The sequence below is a fragment of the Microtus pennsylvanicus genome, chromosome 1, assembly GCF_037038515.1.
Source record: "Microtus pennsylvanicus isolate mMicPen1 chromosome 1, mMicPen1.hap1, whole genome shotgun sequence".
In the NCBI taxonomy this organism is placed as follows: Eukaryota; Metazoa; Chordata; class Mammalia; order Rodentia; family Cricetidae; genus Microtus; species Microtus pennsylvanicus.
Window position 1 is genome coordinate 138,186,540 of NC_134579.1, and position 25,536 is coordinate 138,212,075.

Consider the following 25,536-nt stretch of genomic DNA (forward strand, 5'->3'; position numbering starts at 1 on the left):
TATAAGTAGAAAACTGGAGCAATTTCATATAACAAGAATTTCCATATGAACTTACGTATTCAGGGTGGTTGGAATTAGATAGCTTGTTGACATAGTTGTGCTGCCATTTGAATAAGGCAGCTGATGGGTCAGCCCATCTCGCTCCCGTGAGAAAGGAGGCGTGGTTATTAGCCAAGATGGCGGTAGCGATGTGTATGGCCAAGATCTGGAGGCCGAGCGGTGGCCTGGGTCAGGCTGCTCTCCTGCTGCTGGGGCGGCCTGGGGCTCGGGGCTTGGCTAGATTCGTGAGTACCTGGGCCCCATGGGGCCTTTCTTGAGGAGGAATAGGAACGTAAAGGTTATTTTTACAGTGCATGCCGGTCACCGCGGGCTGTCAAGGAAGGGCCAACTCAGAAAGAAAAGGAGCAGGAGATTCCTTGGAGAGAAATTCAAGGGAAGATCCCCTTCAGAGGAAAAGCAAGGCAGCTCCTTGTGGGCATGCACGGAGGGAGCAAGTCGGGGAGTGAGATGGGACAGGATCAGGTCCAACCTTTCTTTATTCCTTTACTTTAATTTCGATTGCAAAGCGAGTTGAGCAAGAAACTGGTTTGACTCCTCTGTCCCCTGATCAAAAGTTAAGGCCGGGGACATTTCCATGACTGTTGTTTACAGGAGATTAGAATGTGTTTGTTGACTTTATGAAGGAAGACAAAGAGCTAGAAGTCCAGACAGGAGCCTTTGTCCACGTTATTTTTAGAGACAGCATCTCACTGAGTACTCCAAGATGGCCTTTAACTCACTCATATGCCCAGACTGGCATCGAACTGGAAACAGTCCGGTCTCAGTCTCCCAAGTACTGGGATCACAGCTGTGAGCCACCAAGTTCAGCTGCCCACTTTCCTTGAAAACTCTTGAGAATACTCAAGAGTCATCTTTTGATCCATTGTTACTGAGGGCAAGATAACACTTCCAAAAATGATGTTGAAGCCTGGCAAGGTAGCTTGGTGACAGAGTGCTTGCCAGCATCCACAATTTAGCTCCTAACACTGTGTGCTCTAGCTGTGGTGACGAAAGACAGATTCCAGCACTTGGGAGCTAGAGGCAGGAAGGTCAGGTATTTGAGGTCAGTCTGAGCTACGGGATGTAATGGTCTGTCCCGTACCTTTAAGAGACAAGCCCCGCCCACTCCCCCTCCTCCGAGGCAAGGTGGTCTTCAGCTCCATTTCTCTCTCTCTCTCTCTCTCTCTCTCTCTCTCTCTCTCTCTCAGGTATCTGCTGTCATAGCTCCTCCCTCCCTCCCTCCTTCCCTCTCTCTCTGCCTCTCTTTCCCCTTCTCCTCTTTCCCTTCCATAGTCCACTAAATAAATATTCAACCTCACTTTGCATGGTGTGCTTATCCGGCTGGGTCTTTCACCTGCCACACAGCTCCTTGTCTGGGCCTTGCTGCTCTTGATCTCTCATCTGCCACACTACTCCCTGCCTAGGACCCGCTGGCCCTCATGGCCTGTAGGCTGCTCGGGGGCTCCCGCCTGGGACCTGGCTGCCTTTGTGGCCCGCAGTGGTCTCGTGCCCGCTGCCCACTGCCGCCAGTCAGGGACCTGTGGGGACCTGTGGCGTTTTATTTAAACCATTACACATGAGACCCTGTCTCAAAAAACCAAAGAGATTGAAGAAAGAAACTGAGGACCTGGTGTGGCGATGCATGCTTTTGATCTGAGCACTTAGGAGGCAGAAGCAGGTGGATGTCTGTGAGTTTCAAGTCAGCCTGGTCTATGTAGAGTTCCAGTTAGCCAGACCTACATAGTGAGATTGTCTCTTAAAAAAGGGAAGATTTTAGCCAGGCGGTGGTGTTGTACACCTTTAATCCCAGCACTCGGGAGGCAGAGGCAGGTGGATCTCTGTGAGTTCGAGACCAATCTGGTGTACAGGAGTTAGTTCCAAGACAGGCTGCAAAGCTACAGAGAGAAAGCCTGCCTTGGAAAAACAAAACAAAAAAAGAAAGAACGATCTTGTTGGTCGTGCCTGGTTAGAGCGTTTTTGAAGTAAAAATCTAGTGAAAACAGGTCTGCTTAAATGGTTGAGTTCTGGAGCCGGAGCCCTTGGTTTCACTTCTCTGCTCCTCCTCTTTCCAGTTGTGCAGCCTTGGGCAAGGAGCTACCTTCACCTCTCTGTACAGTGCTGATAGCGGCCACTTCATTAAGGTCATTGTGGAAATACCTGCTTGTGGAAGCATTGCAAATTGGTCCCAGCACAAAAGGGCAATGGGAATGTTGCCCTGACGTTAGTGGCGAGGACAGAAACCTCAGAGATTTGGGAGAGGAAAGGGTGACCTGAGGGGTGGGAATTGGATCCTAGATGATCAGGGTGAGCTAGGAGTGAGGCGTGGTTACCTAGCAAGGTTGTCAGTAGAGGCGAGCAAATACAGAAAGGTTGTGGGAGCCAGGTGAGGTAGGGCACTGTGCTGTTCTTCTCTTTGTTTTTTTTCCCCTTGTAATCAAATCCTTCACAGCTAATTTCAGTTCCTGAAGTCGTTAGCTGGGCAGGTAGGCTGAGCAGTGAGCAAAAGTGAGGTCCTAGGGAAAGGTCATTGAGGCTGGTTAAATCTGTTTTGCTGCTGGCTCAGGCCTCTGTTGTCCCTTTTATTTCTTTACTAATTTGAGAGGAAGTTGGGGAAAATGGCAGGAGGGAGCAGTCTCTAGCTTTTGTTGGTTTGTGTATTTAAATTTTTCTACTTTTTGCCCTTTTTTTCCTTTTTGATAGTGTTTTATATAGCCCAGGCTGGCCTCCTAGCCCATTCTGTAGCTAAGGATGACCTTGAACTTTGGCTGAACTTTGGCTGTTCCTGCCTCCCTCTTAGTGTTTAGATTAGAATTACTTTTCACAGGGGCTGGAGAGATGACACAGGTTAGGAGCACTGACTGCTCTTCCAGAGGTCCTGAGTTCAATTCCCAGCAACCACATGGTGGCTCTCAGCCATCTGTATGAGATTTGGTGCCCTCTTCTGGCATGTAGCCATACATGTGGGAAGAATACTGTATGCGTAATAAATAAATAAATAAATAAATAAATAAATAAATAAATAAATAAATAAATAAATATGTCTTTAAAAAAATTGTTCATCACCATGCCTGGTTTTATTTGGTGCTAGGGATTGAGCCCAGGACTTATACATGCTAGGCAAGCACTCTACCTCCTGAGGTAGCTCCTCCCTCTTCTCTCCCTTCTTTTATCATTCTTCCCCTTTTATTCATTTTTTCCTTTTTGGGGGGGGTGAAGTAAGGGAGTGGGGAGGGATCTTGAACCCTTGATTCTCCTGTTTCTACTTCTCAAATGTTAGCATTTCAGGCATTTGTTATCATGCCTGACTTTATATTCTCTCTCTGTCTGTCTCTGTCTCTCTGTCTGTCTGTCTTGAGACAGGGTTTCATTATGTAACCGTAGCTGTCCTATCCTGGAACTTAATTTGTAGATCAGGCCGGCCTCAGACTCACAGAGATCTGCCTGCTTCTGTCTCCCAAGACTGGAACTAAGGGTGTGCGCCACCACACCCAGCTCTGACTTTTAAAAACTATATTTTTATTAATTTTTTTCACACAGTATACTTTGATCATATCTCACAGTGCTGCCTCTACCTGGTTTTCATTTGCTAGTTCTAGGATTTTAAAAGCTCCCCCCTCTCAAGGCCTAGTCTTGTTGTGCAGTCTGGCTCACCTAGGACTTTCTAGGCCAGGCTCTCACTCACAAGCCTCTTGCTTTCGGCCCTCCTGCCTCAGCCTTCAGAGTACTCAGATTGCAGGCATGTGCTGCCGTGCCCACCCCTTTACCTTTTTGAGTGGTAGCAACAGGCTTGGGTAGTAGCCAAATAAGATTTTCGACCTAAATTATCCCATAGAGCTTTCCCAGACAGTGTAGCTGCACCAGCCATGCGTGCCTACCCAACGCTTTGAGTGTTGCTATTGCAACATGAGGGCTGTGGGGTTTGTTCTTTATGAGACAGGGTCATCCTTTGCGTACTATAATCCAGGCTGGTCTCAGCCTGGTGGTCCTCTTAGATCAGCTCTTAAATTCTGGAATTATAGGTGTGTGCCCCTGTGCTCAGCTTGAAGGTTTATTGTTCTTTTAAAATAATTTTTATTCTTTGAAAATTTCATACCTGCATATAGTATATTTTGATTATACCCTCTCTCTACCACTTCCAGTTCCCCTTAAGATTCTCATATCCCTCCCAACTTCATGTCCGCTTAAAATTGTTTATTTATCTGTCTTTTTTTTTGCTTCCAAGATGACATCTATCTATAGAACCCTGTCCTGGAACTCACTATGTGGACCATGTTGGCCTCATATTCACAGAAATCTGCCTACTTTTGCCTTCTGAGTGCTGGGATTAAAGACGTTCACTTGTCTATTTGCTTTTTAATCCACTGAGTTCAGCTAATGTTGCCATGCATGAATGGGCGCAGACTCATCGCAAGGGCATGGGGAAACTGCCAGTGGCTTAAAGAAAAATGAGTCTCCCTTCCCCTGAAGCTAGCAACTTAATAGCTCTTCATCTGGTAGTGGGGTCTTGAGAACCCCTCCCCAGAACTTGCTGGAACTTTTAGCTGCCTGGGTCTTGTGCAGATCTTTTGTAAGTGACCACAACTGCTGTGACCTGTGTGTGCTATAGCTGTGTCACAAGGACACGAATTTTACAGCAACGCCTCCTAGCCTCCAATTCTTATGATCCCTCTCTCCCCTCTTTCACAATGCTCCTTGAGCTTTGAAGGGGGGTTGATAGCCATTTTACTGCAGAGACTTCCACATCTGTGTTCATCAGTGCTCTGTTCACACGAGTTAGACATGGGATCAATTGACAAATGGATTCTCTCTCTCTCTCTCTCTCTCTTTCTCTGTCTCTCTCTCTCTCTCTCTCTCTCTCTCTCTCTCTCTCTCTCTCTCTCTCTCATACACACACACACACACACGGTAGCATGTACTCAAGTGTAAAGAAATCCGAAACCATGAAATCTGCAGGTAAGTGGATGGAGCTGGGGAAACACTATACCAAGTAGGGCCACGAAAGGCAAGCAATGCAGATTCTCATATGAAGGTTCTAGCTTCACATCTTCTATGTTTTTAAAATGAAGAGCGTGTGGAAGCTAGGAAGGTAGGAGCGAGTAAGGAGAGGATGCATGAAAGGAGGGGACATGAAAGTAGAGATGGGCAGCACTGGGGGTCAACTCCACGGGCTCAAACAGGTAGCTGTGCAGAGATGGGGAGATGAGAGGCCAGGCAAAGGTAAACTAAACCAAGTGTGCTTGAAGCAGAACCTATGATCTTGGCAAATCAAATGAAAAAATAGAGTAAGCAGGGACAGTGGAACTTACATGCTATGAGAGAACAGGGAAGGTACTGGGGGCTAAAGGTTTCAGTTCAAATGGGAGACAGGGAGGTGGGGGAGAGGAAGTAGGGTGGGTTAACCAAAACTAAGATTGTCTGAAGAATGAAGTCCCATTAGTTTGTAAGCTAATTAAAATAATTTTTTTTTCCTTAAAAGAATGTTTCAACGGAAGTACTTCACAGTAGCAAACTCTGTTGGTCCCAAAAGAAAGGAACCACTGAGTGAAGACCTCAGTGCCAGGCTCCTGCTGCTCTCGGTTGCCTACTGTGACTGATGGTTAGACCCTGTTGCTGAAGGGACCACACACTCAGTTTGGGAACACAAAAATCCTTTTTCATATAATTTTTTTTTAGCTTTAGAAACATGATCTCACCATAGTGCAGGATGGTCTGGAAGTCACTGTGTAGCCTGTGATGGCTTTAAACTAGTGACATTCCTCCTGCTTCAGCTTCTCAAGTGGTGGGATTGCAGGCGCGAGCCATCATCCATTGCTGGAAGGTGCAGTTTTATCCAGATGGAGATGGGGAGCGGAGATCTGGAGGCGTGTGGGGAGGTTGTCTGCTGTGGACCAGTGAGAGGGGTTGCTGGGGCAGGTGGATGAGGAAGAGGAACCTCTCTCTCTCTCTCTCTCTCTCTCTCTCTCTCTCTCTCTCTCTCTCTCTCACACACACACACACACACACACACACACTCAAAAAGCAAAGACCTAACTACTCTCTCTTGGTCTCCTTATTTGGCAGGATGCTGGCCCAGTGGGCACAAAGCTGTGAGTTGAGTTGCCAGCACTGCACCAACTGGGTATGGTAGTGTATGGCTATAATTCCAGAACTCAGGAAGCAGAGACAGGAGGGTTGTATCGAGCTCCAGGCCAGCTGGGTCTACATGGCATGACCCTGAAAGTTAAAAAAAAAAAAAAAAGATTCACCCTTAAGGCTGTTGAAATGGCTCAGAGAGTAAGGCAACTGCCATCAAGCCTAGTGACTTGATTTGTCTCCAGGACCCACGTGGTGGAGAGAGCATCAACTCCTACAAGTGATCTCACACTTCTATATGTATGCACACACAGTGCATAAAAATGTAATTTAAAGAATTAAAAACTTGGGGCTGGAGGCCTGGCTCAGTGCTTGAGAGCACTGGCTGCTCTTCCAGAGGACCTGGGCTGGATTCCCAGCATCCACATGGCGGCTCGCAGCTGTCTGTGGCTCCTGTTCCAGGGCATTCGATACTGCCCTCACACAGACACACACCAATGCGCATAAAATAAAAGTAAATTACTTAAAAAAATGAAAAACTTACAAGACAAATCCACTCTCTTCTGACCCTCACTTGTGGAGTGGCAGATTTCCTACTGGAGTAAGGGGGTGATTAAAGTCAGGGCTCTGCTTGCCATTGCTAATGGTCCTGGCTATCTAAGTGATGTGTCCATGCTCAGTGGATATTGTGGGCCAAGAGGAGACTTTTTTTTTTAATTGATTTTTCTCCTGTTGTATTTACCCTTTGGCCTGGAGACCAAATGTTGCCAAAGATGGTGTGAAAACAGCTAGACATGAAATCATAAACTTAGCTAAAACATGATGAGATGGGGGTTATCAGTGTTTGTGTGTGCGCACGCATGCGTACGTGCATGTTTTGCTAACTGGGGTGAAGTTCTAAGCTTAAACTTTGTAGACCACAGCACTATGTTACAGTGTTTCATGGTTGGACATCCCTGAGAGTGGCTGATGTCTTAAGAAAATTGACCGGGTTTTTACATCATGAGATATTTTGTGACTGACAATTTCAGCACACAGAGTGCTTGGGCCTTGCCATTAAAAATTAGGAAACTGAGGTCCAGCAATAGAAAGTTTGGCACCCTGGGTCCCAAAGCCTAACTCCCTTCCAGCTGGCAGGAAGGGGAGGAAGCTTAGTCATGTTCCAGTCTTACAGCACTTGGACACTCATCCCTTCCTGTCCCTCCCACCAGCGTCTGTCCAAGACAGTTGCTTCTCCTGGGCAGGGTTAGCATCAGAAGAGCTGGGCTCAGGCCCCACATGCCCTCCTCTCCCTGCACTTCATGTACACTGGGCACTCTTTTGTTTCTGACTCTTCATCTCACTATCTAGTCCTCGGCTGGTCTTGAACTTGCTTTGTAGACTACGAGGCTGGCCTGAAGCTCACAGAGACCTGCCTGCCTCTGCCCCTGCCTCCTGAGAGCTGGGATTAAAGGTGTGCACTGCCACACTCAGGGGTTTTGTTTTGAAATACCTTTAGTACAATATTGTTGACCTAACAAGACACTTACATTTTGAGGAAGACCTGGCATGTTCCTGCCACTGTGGAGGTCAGAGAACAACTTTGGGGTCCTGGAGATCAAACTTGAGTCCATCGTCAAACTTGTTGGCAAATGGCTTTAACAGATGAAATATTTCTTGAGGCAGGGTCTCTTGTAGCCTGGTTGGCCTTGGACTTCTCACCTTCCCACCTTCACCTTCACGTCCTGAGCACTGGGTTACTGGTGTGCACTAGCAGGCCTGACTTTAGTTTCGTGACCATAGAGGGTGTTAGGCAAGTATGCTACTGCTGAGCTCCACCCAGGATAGAGAAGACGTCCCATGGAACAGCTTTGTTTGATAGACAATGCAAGGCTGAAGGAAGCAGATCTAAGGAACAAAGGATCAAGTGATGTTCTTGTAGGGGACAGAGGAGCATAACAGTGGAGGGGAAACCAAGTGGTGGCCACCATCAGGGCCCTGAAGCCTGTTTTGGCTGGCTGACCTGCTAGTTCTTCAGACTCTGCTAGTTTATCCATTGATAAAACCAGAATAATACTTCCCTTAGAACTTGCTGGCACGGGCTAAAGGGGGATGTTTTGTTTTGGTTTTTAGACAGAATGTCTCATAGCCGAGGGTCGCTTTGAACCCATGATTCTTCTACCTTCACCTCCAAGGGCTGGGATTACAGGTGTGGGTTAGGTAAAGAGTGGGTTTGTTGTTTTCCCAGAGGTCTTGGCATGCTGTCCTCCTGCCCCTCCTTTCTGAGTGAGGATTAAAAGTGTGCAGCATACCTGGCTTTTTTTCTTTCGGGTGCTGGGAACTGAATTTAGGTCCTTTGAAAGAGCAGCAAGAGCTTTTATCTTCTGGGCCCTCTGTCCAGCCCCAAGAGAGAGGAAGTTCTTAAGGGGCACTTACTCTGTATTCCCCGCACTGAGTAACTCAGGATTTTAGAAATGGCAGCCACTGCTTTTCTCCAGGGACAGTAACCGCTTTGATGTTGACGGATTCGGGGAAAGAGTGAAATGCCCTCTTGGGCTTTTACACCTGCAGCACCAAGGCGGGTGGCTGGAGTTGAAAGCTGGGTCCCCGAGGCCCAGAGAGCCTGATTGCTTTTCAGCCTAAGCGCTATCCTTATCCTAGAGGGAGCTGTAGCTCTCTGCTGTGTTCGCCTCAGTTCAAGGCTCAGTGGGTGTGGATGTTTGCGTTTGCCCTTCTTCCACAGAGAGAAGGTAAAGTTAGCAGGCCCACCCCAGATGATACACTGTTCTAAACCCTGCTGACTCTGGTCAGGCAGCTCTGCACATGCCAACGGCACCACTTGTCAACTGTGTGGCTTTGGACAAGTTGCTTAGCCCCATGAGCCTCAAATTCCACCTTATTTGATGGAGGTGCCTCACTAGGAGGTGGGGTTCAGTAAATACAGAATAAAGTTCTTCAAATGGCACCTAGTTTCATAGTTGGCTCTTTTTCTGTTTGTTTTTGGTTTTCTCAAGACAGGATTTCTCTGTGTAGCTCTGGCTGTCCTGGAACTCACTCTGTAGACCAGGCTGGCCTTGAACTCAGAGATCTGCCTTCCTCTGCCTCCATTAGTGCTGGGACTAATGGTGTACACACTGCTGTTTTTTTTTGTCTTTTAAGATTTTATTTGTGTGTGTGTACTTGTGTGTACATTTGTGTAGGTGTCTGTGAAGACTAGAAGAGAGTGTGGGATCCTCTAAAGCTGGAGTTAGAAGCAGTGTGAGTCAGCTGACATGGGTACCAGGAAACAAATCCTGCCCTCTGGAAAGGCAGCGAGTGCCCTTAACGTCTGAGCCATTGCTCCAGCCCCACCCGCAGTTGGCTCTTATTGACCTGCTTTAGTCATCTTGGTCTCCAGTATCCAGAGTGCCAGACCCAGAGCCTTTTCATTGGTTTGGTTTAGTTTGTGTTTTGAGAGGGTCCTGTCTTGTAGCCCAGGCTGGCCTTGCACTTGAGATCCTCCTGCCTCACTTTCCTGATGCTTGACCTGACATACCTGTGCAACCACACTAGGCTCTGGAGTCTGCTCTTCCCCGGGCCCAAAGTATTTCCTCCCCCTTGCCTCTCCCTGCCTGACAAGCAGCTTTGCTTAACTCTCCTTTTTCAGAGAATGTTTCGGTCACTCCAGGTAGAGTGGTTGGTGGCACTTCTTTAAGGGCTTTATTGGTGTATTATTCCCTGCAGCCCTTAAGGCAGGCCTTCTCTTTATGGGGCTTGGTTCAGAGCAGTGGGTTCCCATTTGCTATCATATGTTTGGACAGGATGGAACTGGGATTCCAGCCAGCAGGTTAGTTGTAGCTATGATGACACTCTGCTTCCCTCAGCATCTGCTGCCCGACCCTGTGCGAACTTTCATCCAGGCCTCAGTTAGAGCAAATGCTTTGTGTCTACCTGTTTGACAGGAACAGTTATCAAACACACCTGTTCGTGGCTCATGTTTGCCATGCATTCCTTCTGTGTCAGGCTGAATCGTGTACCTGTCAGCTCATGCCACCCTCATGATAGCCCATGAGACTGTGCACTGGAAAAAACTAAGGCTCAGGGAATTTTTGTCATGCAGCACTCTGCTTTTGACTGTGCTGTTATCCAAGGTGCCTTAGGCCTTCGGGAATGGTCTTGAGGGTACTTCTGCAGGGTCTCCTGTGGCTTCAGGGCTTGTTCCAGCCTGAACAGCTTTGCCATTCTATGTTACTGACCACCACACTACCCCCACCCTCAAGAAAAGGCAAAGCAAAAATTGGATGTGGTCATATCCCTTCTCTGTAAACATTTTGCCACCCATCCCATAATCTAGCATCTTTATTACTGGGCATTTTTGGAACTCACAGAATTGGCACAGTGCTAAAACACATGGGCACAGGTTTAGAAAGGGCTGGAGAGCATGCTCTGGGCCCGCTCCAGTATGTAAAGGGGCTGGAGAGCATGCTCTGGGCCCGCTCCAGTATGTAAAGGGGCTGGAGAGCATGCTCTGGGCCCGCTCCAGTATGTAAAGGGGCTGGAGAGCATGCTCTGGGCCCGCTCCAGTATGTAAAGGGGCTGGAGAGCATGCTCTGGGCCCGCTCCAGTATGTAAAGCACACCTGGATGGCTGCGTTGAATCTCTGTGTCTTGCTTGGATACCCTAGCTCATTTTCAGCCTGAGCTCTGCCCTGCTAACCCTCACCACGGCCAGGTGACTGCTTTCCTCCCCCGAGTCTGGTATCAAACTCCAACCTCAGGTGCAGTGGTTCTCTCTTCCCCTTCCTCCCAAGGAGTCTGTGGTCTCTGGCTTTCTTGATTTCTTACCTTTGCAACTTAGGGTCTTTGGTGGGGTTGACTTGGTTTTGAGAAAGTTTTCAGTATGTAGGTCAGGTTGGCCTTGAACTCGTTATTCTCTTGCTTCAGCCTCCTCAGTGGGTGTCTTAGGTAGGGTTTCTATGGTGTGAAGAGATACCATGACCATGGGAACGCCTATAAAGTTTAATTAGGACTGGCTTACGGTTCCAGAGATTTAGCCCATTGTCATAGTGGGCAGCATGGTGAACAAGGAACTGAGAATTCTACATCTGGCTCCACAGGCAACAGACAGAGAGAGACCCTGGGCCTGGCTCGAGCATTTGAAACCTGAAAGCCCATCCCCAGTGACACACTTCCTCCAACAAGGCCACACCTTCTAATGTCACTTTCTAAGCATTCAAATGTGAGTCTGTGTGGGCCATTCTCATTCAGACCACCACAGTGGGGTTCTAGGCTGTGTCTTCTTTTATTTGTTTTGATAGTCTCAGGTGTCCCAGGAGAGCTTGAAATTAACTAGATACCAGAGGGTGACCTTGAACTGACCCTGCCCTCTGCCTCTAGAGCCCTGAGGTACCCTCACGATAGTTACCCTCACGATAGTTTACTGTTCTGCTAGGGATCAAATCTAGGGTTGTACATACTGAGTCACTACTCAGCCAGACTGAACTACATCTGAAGCCCTGCTTTTGTGTTTTTAATTAAAAACTTTTTTTTTTTCTTGAGATAGTGTCTTGTTATGTAGTCCAGGCTGGCTTTGAACTCCTGATCCTCTTGCCTTGAGAATACTCAGATTCTAGGCCTGCTCTGTCATGCCTGTCTTTCTTTGTTTTTGAGAGCTTGTCTAAACCAGGCTGATTTTAGGGTTGCGATCTTCCTCCCTTCTCCTCTCTAGCGCTGGCATTAGTGACCCCGCCATGCAATGCTTTCCCCCACTTTTCAAGCACACATTATGCCCAGGCCTGCTTGAACCCCTGTGTAAATCACCCTAGGAACTTTACACGCAGCCCTCTGCAACATTTTAGACATGAGAAAATTCAGTGTTTGTGGAGAGCCACACTGTGAACTCAGAAAGTGGAACCCAGGTCTGTCTGACTCAAGGGCCGCTGAACTCACCCATGTGGTTGGTGATTACTATGGAGTGCTTGTTGTGTAAGCCAACTCGGACACCTCCCCTGCCTGTGGTGTGTGCGGGGAGACAGACACAGAACAAAGGAACCTTCCAGGTAGGTATCAGGGTCCGGCTGTGCCGGGAGCTTTGGGTGAGGAGAGGTTGCTTGCTTCCTCCTTGCACAGACAGGAGCAGGAGGAGTCTGCCTGAGTGGTGCCAGCCTGAACCTGCCCTGCCGCTGGGAGTGGTAATTTCCTCACAGCCACAAAGCCAATACTCATGCACAGGAAACTTGCTGCCCGCTGGAACCTCGGCGCCTTGGCCGCTACAATTAAAAAGAAGGAGGGGACACACGTGAAATAGAACTTCAGGAGAACCCACTGTTTCTGTGGCTTCCCTAGATGTGAAGCCACAACTGCTGACCTGAAGGGAAGCCTGGCTGCTGTGGGCAGCAAAGACGCCAATGTGTGGGAACTGAACAAGCTGTGGCAGTTGAGGCTCAGGGCTCTGGGCTTGGAATCACGGCCCTGCCAGGTTGGAAGTATTCACTTGTGACGCATGTTTTTCGACTTGTGGCTTGGCACGGGCTGTTTACCCCCTAAGTCTGCTAGCTCACCTCTTTCCTGGCAGTGGCATTTAATCTTCACTGATGCCCCAAGGAAGTGAAGCTCAGCCTGGCACCCTGCTCATTAGCACCTCTTGAGCATTTGGGCTTCTCCATGGCTTTGCCAGCCTAGTCTTCTCTGATGGCAGCCTCTTGAGGTTCTGTTACCTGCTGTGGCAGAATGACCCAGGAAGTTAGCAACAAGTTGGCATTGTTGGAAGATGGCAGTCTATCCCTTCCACCATTCTCCCTCTTGCCCCGAGGTCGACTTGTTTCTGTGGGTTTTCAGTAAGGGAAGATAATGTGGGGATACAGGTGGGTCCTGGACAGCGGGGCCTCTTTTTGTGTCTTGGAGTAGTCCCTACCCTGGTAACTTCTAGACTGGGCTGCTCACATCTTATCTCCTTCATGGACATGGAGGAGAGTGGGCCTCCAGGAAGTCTGAGGACAGATAGCCGAAGCTTCTGTGTTGATGAGAGAAGTCTTGAGTCTGGTTTTTGCTGTGGTCAACTTTTTCTGGCAGGTGGCACTTTCCTGGAACTTGGCTCTAGGGCAGGCTTGGGGAAGGCAGGAAGATTTGTTCCTTTCTATATAGCCAGTTTACAGTCTAACTAGTTTGTTTGTGGGTTTGTGTGTGTGTGTGTGTGTGTGTGTTGTTTTTCATTTTGAAACAAGAGTCTTCTATAGCCCAGGTTGGCCCCAGGTGGGTGATATTCTCAGCACTTTGTGGAGGCGAGAGGATTAGGACTTCAAGGCTAGCCTCAGAGAGAAGCAAGTTTGAGACTAACTGGGCTCCTTACCCACCATAGTGCTAGCCAACAGGGAGGCTTGAGGTTGCTGAAGCTTCCACTGCTCCTGATGGCAGCACTTCTCTGCTTCTCTTCCCAGCACCCCAGCAGACAACAGCAACAGTTCCCATCCCTGGACGACAAGCCCCAGTTCCCAGGGGCCTCGGCAGAGTTTGTAGACAAGCTTGAGTTCATCCAACCCAATGTCATTTCTGGCATCCCCATCTACCGTGTCATGGACCGCCAGGGCCAGATCATCAACCCCAGTGAAGACCCCCATGTGAGGCTGCTCCCCTGTCCCAGGCCCCCATGCCCAGGTCCCTTGCCTGAGTCCTCTGGTCCCAACTTTCCCCATCTGTCTGCCTCTGCCTGCAGCTGCCCCAGGAGGAGGTACTGAAGTTATACAGGAGCATGACACTGCTCAACACCATGGACCGAATTCTCTATGAATCCCAACGGCAGGTACACGGGGACAGGCTGGAGCAGGGTGGGGTCACCTCAGGTCCTACCTGTGGCTGTATACAAGGAATGCACCAAGGAGGGTGTGGTATGGGGATCCATTCTATGGTGTCCTGAGAGTTCGTGGGGGGGTTCTTGGGTGCTGGAAGAGTGTGGGAAGCAACACTAAAATAATCTGCCATGTGCACAGCAGAGAAGAGCTCCAGAAGTACCTAGTTACAGTCATGACTTCAGGCAGGACATCTCTCTTGTCTTTGACCTGGTCTCCACACTGTGTGTTAGCTGGGTACAGAGCTCAGTGGTAGAATTCTTGACTTGGCTCTGGGATCCGTCATTAGCTCTACAAATAAGTAAGTAAATACACAAGAGAATAGAATAGAATACTTAAAAAGTCAGGCATAGTGATACATGCCTGTAATCTCAGTACTTGGGAGGATGAGGCGGTAGGATAGCCAAGAATTCCAGGTCAGCCTAAACTACAAAGTAAGACACCGTCTCAGAGCTGCCCCTCCACCACCACCCCATAAATCCGAGTGAGAGCTGGTATTTTAACCTGTAGTGTTGGGATGGGAAGGAATTATCACAAAGGAGTTTACCTACTACACGCAGGACAGCCTGTGTTTGAGGATTATGCTCAGGCGCGAGGTGTAGAATTCCCCACTCCAAAGGAAAGCTTAAGAAACAAAATCCAAAGCAGTGCTTTACATGTGACAGGTTTGTCCTCTTGGATAAAAGAAGCTAGGGCTAGGGGGCCTGGAACTCCTCCAGCAGCCGGTGAGTGTCAGTGCATGTCCTGTCTCCTCCTTCCATTGCTTGCTGTGCTGTGCAGTATTGGCCTCTTTCTTCATGGTCTCCTTATGATTCTCACAGTCTAGATGGCTGTTGGAGTCTCCTTCCAGGCAGCAAGTAGAAGGAAGGCCAAATACGGCCCATCCTATCTCTCTCCTCACTCATGTCTTTGTAGAGCAGTCTTTGTGGAGCTTTCTCGGGCATTCATCAGCCCTTCCTGGTTGCCAGGGAGATTGGCACTAGCCCTTTCATCTGAGTAGCCCCTGCCTGTGGCAGTGTAGGAGGTGGGGAGGACTCTGGGTAGACAGGCTCTGCCACTAGCCCCAGGTGGGGGTGCATCTCAGGCTCCTCCACATGCTGAACTTGACAGCCCTGCAGGACCTCCACATCCCTTACCCGCCCACCCACTTGGCACCAGAAAGTCAATTAACTTTTAATTGGCTCCCCACTTAGAGAAAAGCCCTTCTTCATCACTTTCCCCGGCAGCTGGAAAACCAGGTTCCCGGAGCAATGCTGAGCTCCACAGGGGTGGGGGTCCTGAGGGGCAATTGGGAAGAGCGTTTCCACATGATCTTAGGTGATCTCGATTTCATCATACACCAGGAGTTCCCCATCTCTCTAGCCTGACTTCCATCTTGGTGCCTTAGACCTAGTTGGCATCATCTCTGCTCATGCCCCACAGCAGACAGCCTGCCCAAACTTGACCTGTGTCCCTTCCTCCTCTAACCTGTTTCTCAGTGATAGGCACTGCCAGCCACCTTTCTTGTCTTCCCTGGCACATTGAGTCTCGTAGCAGCTCCACAGCACTGTTGGAAACCCACCCTGTCCCTCTACTCCATCCTTTTGGACAGAATGCTGTTTGTTGTGTGCCTGTTGCCTTAGGCTCACAGGATGGCTGCCACAGGTCCAGGCATCATGGCTCTGAGCAAGGCAGGAAGAAAGTAGAGGTATGGGTGGTGCCAGCAGGAGTTTCCCTTAACCCATAAGCAGATTCCATTGAAGCTTGGGATTTAAACTGTCCCTGACCAACCACTTCTCACTAGCAAGGGGGGTTGGGAACCCCCATGTCTTTTCCAGGTCCAGGATAGAGAAGCTAGTTGGTCTCTGTGGGGTCAATCATAGAAGCACTAACTCGGCTTTTTTTTTTTTAAAGATTTATTTATTTATTATGTATACAGTATTCTCAGTATTCTGTCTGCATGTATGCCTGCAGGCCAGAAGAGGGTACCAGATTTCACTACAGATGGTTGTGAGCCACTATGTGGTTGCTGGGAATTGAATTTAGGACCTTTGGAAGAGCAGGCAGTGCTCTCAACCACTGAGCCATCTCTCCAGCCCCCCTAACTCGGCTTTTGAGGAGTCATCATCTATCCCTCCTGGTCCCCCTCTCCTGAGTCGCTGCAGTCTTTCCTGTTCTCCATCCCTTCCCTGCAGAGGTGGCTGCAGCTCCTGCGGAGTACCCTAGAGGACAGTCCAGGCGTTTGTCCTTGTTGCCCAAGGGGTGCCTTTGCACATCATCTCCCTCATCTTCATGTCATGGCTCTTTGGCCTCAGGTCTTTCCTTGTCCTTTTGTCTAGGCCTTCCACTCCACCTGCCTTTGCCCACTGCAGCAGTTTCTCTCTACGCCGGGCACTGTGTGTGCCATCCTTTGGGCTCTTGTCACTCAGCCCTAACTTCCCACTCAGTTTTTTCTGGAGGCAGGAGGTCCTGCAGCCCAGCCCAGTTTAGTGATGGCTGCAGTGATGGCTTCATATCTGTACAAGTTAGGCACTCCCGCCTTTAATTCTAGCACCCAGGAAGCAGAGGCAAGCAGATCTCTATGAGTTCAAGGCCAGCTTGGTCTACATTGTGAGTTCAGGATAGCCAGGGCTATGGAGAGACCATGTCTCAAAACAACAACAACAAAACAAAAAGTCAGGCAGGGTTCTCTGTCAAGGACTGCCTTAACCAAGCCCGGGCCCCTTCGTCCCCAGGGCCGGATCTCCTTCTACATGACCAACTATGGTGAGGAGGGGACACATGTGGGAAGTGCTGCCGCCCTGGACCATACAGACCTGGTGTTTGGCCAATACCGGGAGGCAGGTATGTTTGCTGGTAGTTGCTTCTGGGATCCCCGTCCAAGAGGTAGTCTTCCATCAGAGTCAGAAGTGTAGGCAGTGTCTCTTGCAGAGAAGGGTAAGTCATTAGTCTTCTCTGAGCCACCATGTCCTCATCTCCAAAGTGGCCATGAGGAGGTATCTGAAGTTAAGCCTCTAGAAGGCTGCTGGGGATGAGGCCTGACTGGAGGCAAGGCACACTCTGTGGACACCTGCCTATCCAGTGCTGGGCACTTGTGGACTCTCCTGAAGTGCTGTGTTCCTTGGGAAGGTCCTGAGTGCAGTGTGGAGCTTATTTTTGGCACGACAGATAGATGCAGAGTGAAAGGAAGGAGCAGAGAATAAGGCAGGAGCTTCTCTGGAGCCAGGATGTTCTTGGCAGTCGAGCACCTCCCTACACACAAGTGTGGGCTGAGTGAGAGGCTTGCTGAGCGTGGAGATGTGGTTGCTTGGGGTCCTGCAGGAAGCTTCCCCTGGAGGTACCAGCCAGGCAAATCTTGAGCTTAGGAAGGCCTGCCACATCTTGGGCCAGTTTGCTTGGCCATGCTGTCCTGTTTATAAGGAGGTGGCAGCTCTAGCTGGATGCTGAAATGAGCCTGGCGTAGGCTGAGCACCTGGAGTTAGAGGACCTTGTTAGAATCGTTCCCAGGGACAGCTTAGCAGAAGTGGGGGTAGCCAGTATGATTGTCCAGAGGCCTCCTTGGATAAGCTGGGCATCATTCTACAGCTGAACCAGCCCCTCTTGTTCTGGATTGGGATAGTTGGGGCTTGGCATCTTGAGCAAGGAAAGCTGGGCTTCCAAGGCACCAGGGACCTGTAAGCTCTTGTGTGTGTGGAGGCAACAATGCAGGGAGAGAAGTGAGGCCACCCATCTCCTAGCTCGCAGCCCGCCCATTGTGCTGAGCTGCTTCTCACTGGGAGCCTGGCGTGGTAGCATGTGCTAGTAACCCCAGTCCTCAGAAAGCCGAGGCAGGGGGACTGCAAGTGTGAGACCAGTCTGGGCTACATAGCAAGAATCGGTCCATAAAAAGAGAAGACCCCAAAACAGCCTACTATGATGTGGGGAGATGAGAGGTCTCAGAGCAGCAGGTGGCCCTCACTGATCTCTGGAACTGCATCGGAGTTTTGTCTTATCCAATCCTTGCTGCAGAACTTGGGCACTCTGGAGATGACGTGGATTGGGTGACTTCCAGCGGAGGAGGCAATTCCTTGTTAATTGTGAAAGCCAGTCAAGCAAGCAGCAGGGACAGAATGAGGTCCCGGGGGCGGGCGGGGGGGGGGGGGAGCAGGCCATCTGCCTCCCAAGGGGTGGGGCTTAGTGAGTCCTCTTCACTCACATCTGACCCAGCGACAGCCCCCTCTGTCTTTCTGGCTGCTCTCCCATAACCATATGGGACATTCCCAACTGGTCTAGCAACAGGGAGTGGTATTGGTCAGGACTGTGAAGCAGCAGCAGGTGCTAAGGCAAAGCAGTAGGTTCCCATGGGACCCGTAGTCCCTGGTGCAGTCAGATCCACCTGGCTGCTGTGTGCAACCAAGGCTGTGTGTTTTGTTTGTGTTTGGTGGCGATAGAGATGGAGCCCAGGGCCTCACACACACCAGGCAGACAGACACTTTACCTCTGAGCTCCACCCCAGCTTGGGACTCTGTATGAACACTTCTCACTCCTGCTTGGTGATTCTCATGTAGAAACCGAGAGCCTGTGTCTTGTGGGTTTGTGGAACAGTCTCAAGACGTACTTCCTCCTCTGCCAGAGCTCCTCCTCCATCATTGTCTATGAAGTGTAGCCAGACCTTTGCAAATTTATAGTGCCCATTCAAAGACATGTGGCAGATAACCATGCAGGCCAGGCATGGTGGCACATGCAGAGGCAGAGGCAGGAGGATTGCTAAAAATTTAGAGTGAGCCTAACCAACCTAAAGTCCAGACCAGCTGGGTGGTGGTACACCTTTAATCCCAGCACTTGGGAGGTAGAGGCAGGCAGATCTCTGTGAAGCCAGACTGGTCTACATAGTGAGTTCCAGGACAGCCAGGGCTACATAGTGCAACCAGTCTCAAGAAAAATAAGCTGCTTGTCATGTGATCCCATTAACTTTCTTCTGTTTAGAAACATGTCTCACTGTGAAGCCAAGGCTGGTCTAGAACTTGCTTTGTAGACCAGGCTGACCTTGAACTCACAGAAATCTGCCTGCCTCTGCTTTCCAAGTAGCAATGAGCCACCATGCTTAGGCCCATTTTAATTTCTCATATTAAGAACCACTCTGCAGTAAAGGGTTGGGAAAGATACCTAACAGTTGTTTCTGTGAGATCTCAGGCTCTGGGGACCAAAGGATGTCATGACCCACAGCCCTGCCCCATGGTATGGGTGTGAGTTGGGACCCTTTTCAGTCATGCTGAGAGAATCCCAGCTTGTTCTGAAGCAGTCACAGACCCCTCTGTCTTAGTTTCTATTGCTATAAAGAGACACCATGACCATGGCAATTCTTATAAATGAAAACATTTAATTGGGGTGGCTTACAGTTCAGAGGTTTAGTCCATTATCATCATGGTGGGGAGCGTGGCAGCATGCAGGCAGATACGGTGCTGCGTACATGTTGATATGCAGACAGTAGGAAGTGCACTGAGACACTGGATGTGTCTTGAGCATATATGAGACATCAAAGCCTGCCTCCACCTTGACACACTTCCTCCAGCAAGGCCACTCTAACACTTCTAACAGTGCCACTCCCTTTGGAGGCCATTTTCTTTCAAACCACCACACCTCCAATCCTCTGACTCAGCAAACAGGGCCCCTTTGATGGGTCCAGCAGGGCTTTTATTTGAAGAAAAAGTTTTATTTCTGTGAATAGATAGGCTTTTCCTGTTGTGCAGGTGTGACTTGGTGGCCTGTACTTAAAGGAGGCGCATTAATTCAAGAAACAAATCTTAGTTTTTCACCAGGAAAAAAGTCTTGGGCTGGGACTGTGTCAGTGGTAGAATATTTGCTGGCATGCCTGCCCGGGGTGGGTTCCATGTCTAGCAGTGTAAAAAAGAAGGAAAAGGGAGGGGCTGAGGGCCACCAAGGGAAAGAGAGCCACTTTCCCTCCATCAGTGTTGTTGTGTCAGTGGATGGGGTTAGGAAAAAAATCCTAAGAGGGGCGGCTCTGCCGGCGCAAAGAAATCCAATTAGGTCAGATCAAACCAAATTAAAATACCCATCGTTTTATTAAACACAACGCTCTCGGGTTGCCGAGTGCATGGTGTGGACACAGGAAAGTGGGGAGCACATGCAAACCCGGAACCACGTGTTTGTCCTCTGGGAGCCCACTTAAATACCCTGTCTGAGTGATCCTGACTCTCCCCCAGGGAGGGGTCAGGACTTGGCATTCTGGGATTTGGAGTCTAGAACAATATACTCCCAGGCCAGGGGGCTGGGATGGATGCCAGGGGCTGGGGCTATGCTCCAGACTTAACAGATGGCACCCTGTATCTCTGAGCAGGGATCAGCATGTAGGGACTCAGTGAGTTAGTTTTGTTTTATATTTATTGAAACAGCATGTCAGTGTGTAGACCAGGTTGGCTTTGAACTCTCTGAGATCTGCCTGCCTCTGCCTCCTGTGTGCTGGGATTAAAGGCGTGCACCACCATGCCTGGCCAGTGAGTTATTTAAAAAAAGGGAAAAAGGCTGGGCAGTGAGTTATTTAAAAAAAGGAGGCAGAGGCAGGCGGATCTCTGTGAGTTCGAGGCCAGCCTGGTCTACAAGAGCTAGTTCTAGGAGAGGCTCCAAAGCCACAGAGAAACCCTGTCTCGAAAAACCAAAAAAAATAAAAGGGAAAAAAGAAGCATGATGAAGTCAGGTACAGGATGGGGGGAATCACAGAAAGAGTTGGAGGTAGGGATCAGGGTGAGGGAGTGGAGGTGTGGAGATGATCTAGATGCATTATACTCATGTATGAAATTACCAAATAATTTTTCTAAAACCACACATAGATCTGACAAATCTTCCTCCACTGACCATGTGCTCTGAAGGCTGAAACCAGGGTCCTTTTACAAAGAAAGACCTCGAGCTGGGCGATGGTGGTGCACACCTTTAATCCCAGTACTCAGGAGGCAGAGACAGGTGAATCTCTAAGGCCAGCCTGGTCTATAGAGCAAATTTCTAGTACTACACAGAGAGACCCTATCTCAAAAACAAAAACAAAACAAAGCGGGGCGGTGGTGGCGCACTCCTATAATCCCAGCACTTGAGAGGCAGAGGCAGGCGGATCTCTGTGAGTTCGAGACCAGCCTGGTCTACAAGAGCTAGTTCCAGGACAGGCTCCAAAACCACAGAGAAACCCTGTCTCGAAAAACCAAACCAAAACAAAAAAAAAAACAACCCAAAAATCCAAAAAGAAAGACTTTGCCTGCCATTTTCTTTGCAGTGCAGCTCTGTCATATGAAAAATTCAGTTATATCCATTCAAGGATGAGCGTCGGGAGATGCTAATGTACTGAACCATTTACCCCTACTGACAGTTACCAAGAGGAGTTTTCTGGGCCAAACCTAAGTCTCTCCCGAGATAGCCTGTATCAGTGGCCCCTGTCTGTCTTTGTGAGCCCCTGAGTTTGCCTACCTGCTACAGTCCGGTTCTTAATTATTGTTTGTTTAATTCAAGACTTTATCTTGCTACCTACGTAGCCTAGGCTAGCCTCAAACTTGCAATCCTCCTGCCTTAGTCTTCGAGGGCTGGGCTCACAGGCTGTCTTAGCACCCTGACCTGCCGCTTTGATCTAGTTAGGAAGGTCTGGGCAGATTCTGGCTGGTTCCCAGCTGCCCACAGGGTGGGTCTTACACTCCTCCAGTACACTGCTCAACAGGCTCATAGCTGCCTCCTCCTTCCAGGTGTGCTCATGTACCGGGACTACCCTCTGGAGCTGTTCATGGCCCAGTGCTATGGCAACGTGAGTGACCCAGGCAAGGGGCGCCAGATGCCCGTTCACTATGGCTGCAAGGAGCGCCACTTCGTCACCATCTCCTCTCCACTAGCCACGCAGATCCCTCAGGGTGAGGACATACGCTTACCATCCATGCAATACTTATGACATACCTCTCTGTGCTGGCCCAGGCCTTCGCTAGCCTACTAGTTGGGTGCTACCATTAGAGCCTAGCCTTTGTCAAGGGCTTTCAAGGAACCTCTCAGAGGAGGGCTCCATGGTGTCCCATCCCATTCAGCAGCCCTAAGTCATCATGGCTACACTGGACTTCCCAGACTCGGGCCGTTCCATCTGATCCTCCTCCTCTCCAAGCCAGCAGGACCAGGAACCTCATTGTCAGACTCAGATTGTCTCATGACACTCAGTTGCTGTGGGGGTAAATGCTAGCATGGATTACTATGACTGTTACAAAGAACAGGGAATTGAAGGTGCAGAAGGAAGTGGCTTGCTAGGGTCTTGTGGTAGGGAGGAGGGCAGGAACTCACTCATGGGTTCTTAGGACTACAGAGCCCAAGTTCTACCCTGCCCTGGCTAACCTAGGTTCTCAGAGCCAGGTAGATTCCTCGGAGCATGCTGTAGGTGCCCTGAGGCTTCTGGCATACTACAGAGACTGCCAGGATGCCCGGCCTGTGCCCATACAACACACAGACGGAGGATTAGCTCTTTTGGTGGCCCCCTGGGCCCAGAGTCTGGGAGGTGTGTGTCATGGTAGCTGTGTGGCTTGTGAGTCCGCAGGCCTCCTGGGAGAGGTGGTTGGCAGGGCCCTCTCTGAACTGGCCTTATCTTCTATTATGGCTCCCTGGAGTCCCTCAGTCAGCAGATACAGGGAATGGCCACCATGTGCCAAATGTCACCCTAGGCTTTCTGAACAAGAGAGACAAATGGCAGCCCTGTTTGATGCTAGTGTTGGGTTGGAGAATGGTAGAAGAGAGTGAAGAGGCAGTACCTAAGTGCTTCATATAGGTGACAGGAAAGCCAGGACGGAGCAGTGTCAGCTGGGGGCAGTGGCAGAGGCACCATAGTGATTTAATGATAGACTAGAAGCAGTGTGGAAGGAGCTGTGTGGGTTCCTGGAGGCAGTCATGTGTTTAGTTATGACCAGACCAGGGGGCTTAGAGGAGGGGATACAGAGCAGGTGGGGCCTAGTGGCCTTTGCTTATTGCAGGGACTTTGGCCCATAGTGGCATGAGAGCCCAGAGTTAGGCAAGAGTCTGCCAGACTCACACTGTGAGAGGCCCTCAGCTGTCCCTTGGATGACAGATCAAGGGGCAGTGGGCTGCTTAGTAACTAGGATATGAGGTGCTGGTGCCTGGCTTTGGTGGGCAAGGTCCAGATCTGCCTGTCCCTGTGAAGGTGGGGGAGATGCAAGCGTGGCAGATGGGAGTCAGGGGTGATGCACATTTTGCCCTGTAAATGGAAGGATGGTACTCTAGTCAGCTGAGAGGGAGAAGGCTGTGGTGGGCAGGCCCTTGGTATCTGGTGACAACTTTCCCAAGCCTAAGGTTGTGTGGCTGCGTGCGCACATGCGTGCGTCCCTGTGTGGCTGCTTCTTCCTATTTGTGTTCTCTCATCTATGTTTCCATGCAGCGGTGGGGGCAGCCTATGCTGCCAAGCGGGCCAATGCCAACCGGATTGTGATCTGTTACTTTGGCGAGGGGGCAGCCAGTGAAGGGGATGCCCATGCCGGCTTCAACTTCGCAGCCACCTTGGAATGTCCTATCATCTTCTTCTGCCGGAACAATGGCTATGCCATTTCCACACCAACCTCTGAGCAGTACCGTGGGGACGGCATCGGTAAGGGCCCTGCTCCCACCCGCTTTCCTCCTGTTCTCTTCCTGTGGTGTCTGATGGAAAGGGTACAGGAGGCAGTGAATGAGCATGCTTTGTTCTCCTTCCCTCCTCCCTGAGGCCTGACTGGAACCCTCTTTGTCCCTGCAGCGGCTCGGGGCCCTGGGTATGGCATCCTGTCAATCCGTGTGGACGGCAACGACGTGTTTGCAGTGTACAATGCCACTAGGGAGGCCCGGCGGCGGGCTGTGGCTGAGAACCAGCCCTTCCTCATTGAGGCCATGACCTACAGGTACCTGCCTGTCTCACTTCCATCACTGCAGCCCACAGCTCTGACAAGCCCTCTGTCAGTGCCCCAGACACTGCCTTGTCACCCCGTATTGCGTTCCCCTCCTTGCTTTACGTCACTGCTCTGTTCTTTTCGGGCCCCCACTCCCAGCTGATTCATGTCTCCTCCTCTGCGCAGGATTGGCCATCACAGTACCAGTGACGACAGCTCAGCATACCGTTCAGTGGACGAGGTCAATTACTGGGACAAGCAGGACCACCCGATCTCGAGGCTGAGGCAGTATCTGCTGAACCAGGGCTGGTGGGATGAGGAGCAGGAGAAGACCTGGCGGAAGCAGTCACGAAAGAAGGTGAGGGCCCCCTGGAGCTCCTAGTTGTGTGCTCCACTGGCTCCTGCACAGGGAGAACTCGGGGAGAATGGGAGTGCAGGATGTGGATGCTTGCATTGACCCAGGCAAACTAGTCCCCATAAATGACCCCTGGAGCCAAGCTGCCTAGGCCGTACGGCCTCAGTGAGTCTTCAGAACCCAGGGCAGGTTTCCTCATCTCTAAGTTCCCGGGGTATTTGCTTCATAACTCAGTCTTTGTGACGTGGGGGAGCCTTACCTGAGCTGGAGCTGGAGCTGGCGTCCATCCTTTGTGGGCTAAGGGCAGGACGGTCTAGCCTCAGGCTGCACTGTGGGTACTGGCTCAGCCCTGACTGCATCGACCTGAGAAGGAGTCCTTCCTGTCTCTGCACCCTGAGCCTCTACTCCTGTTCCCTCCATTGTAGTTCCAGGTCCCCTGCGGTCCAGAACTGGGGTTCTGGAGAGTTAGCTAATCGTAGGCTGAGGCCTCAAAGGGGAGTGGTTGGACCTTGGAGGAGGGCAGGGAGAAGGGGACAGCCACTTCTTACCCTCCTGTGTCTCCCAGGTGATGGAGGCCTTTGAACAGGCTGAGCGGAAGCTAAAGCCCAACCCAAACCTGCTGTTCTCTGACGTGTACCAGGAGATGCCCGCCCAGCTCCGCAGACAACAGGAGTCACTGGCAAGACATCTGCAGACCTACGGGGAGCATTACCCCCTGGACCACTTTGACAAGTGAGGCCCTAGCCACCCTGACATGGTCCTGCTCTGAGTAGAGCTGCTAACATGCTCAGCGGCCAGGGTGGCACTCCAAACTGTCATGGGGTGACTCCCACTCCCCATTCCTGCTCCTTCAGGCTACTTCACTGGGGCACAGTGTTTGCAGCTATTGCTGAGGCTCCATTACCCCCCTCACCTGTTACAGTGCCTTTTTGGGGTAGGATCCAGGCCAGGGACGACCCTCTGGGCAGGTAGCCCTGGATCTTGCCCAGAGTACGAGCTGGTCAGCAGGGTGAATAAACCAGGGGCTCTGTCTTTGACTCTCTGCTTCCCCTGCTCTCTGTTTCCTCAAGTTTGGGGACTGGGGTGTGTGTGTGAGGAGGCATATGGAGTCAGGGGGAGAGACCAGTATGGCTGATTTGTTTGCAGGGAGGGGGGTGTTAATTTTTGTTACAGGATCTCAATGTGTAGCCCAGGTTGGACTGGAATTTGTGATCTTCCCGTCTCACCCTCTGAGTTCTGGGCTTATAGGATGACCACCACACCAGCCTTTGGGGATAGCCTAGACCACCACACCAGCCTTTGGGGATAGCCTGGACCGCCACACCAGCCTTTGGGGATAGCCTGGACCACAACACCAGCCTTTTGGGGGATAGCCTGGCTTTAGGCAGAAAAGCTAAAGGCTTTTCTCC

The 25,536-nt window shown here is 50.4% G+C and overlaps 1 protein-coding gene across 1 annotated transcript; it reads left to right on the forward strand.

Moving 5' to 3' along the window:
* The first annotated feature begins 165 nt into the window (after positions 1–165).
* On the forward strand, positions 166–25,164 carry Bckdha (branched chain keto acid dehydrogenase E1 subunit alpha). The gene is made up of 9 exons (XM_075988225.1): positions 166–284; positions 13,505–13,684; positions 13,780–13,866; positions 16,627–16,735; positions 21,613–21,774; positions 23,292–23,498; positions 23,643–23,784; positions 23,959–24,130; positions 24,693–25,164. Exons 1-9 carry the CDS (start codon positions 177–179, stop codon positions 24,861–24,863), a joined length of 1,338 nt encoding a protein of 445 aa, XP_075844340.1. The 5' UTR covers positions 166–176; the 3' UTR covers positions 24,864–25,164.
* Positions 25,165–25,536: the final 372 nt, after the last annotated feature.

Bases quoted from the DNA above. Each gene is read 5' to 3' on its own strand.
- Bckdha (XM_075988225.1), top strand. From the start codon at position 177: ATGGCGGTAGCGATGTGTATGGCCAAGATCTGGAGGCCGAGCGGTGGC. The intron at 16,736-21,612 runs GTATGTTTGCTG...TCCTCCTTCCAG, and splicing joins TGGCCAATACCGGGAGGCAG to GTGTGCTCATGTACCGGGAC. The intron at 23,785-23,958 runs GTACCTGCCTGT...TCCTCTGCGCAG, and splicing joins ATTGAGGCCATGACCTACAG to GATTGGCCATCACAGTACCA.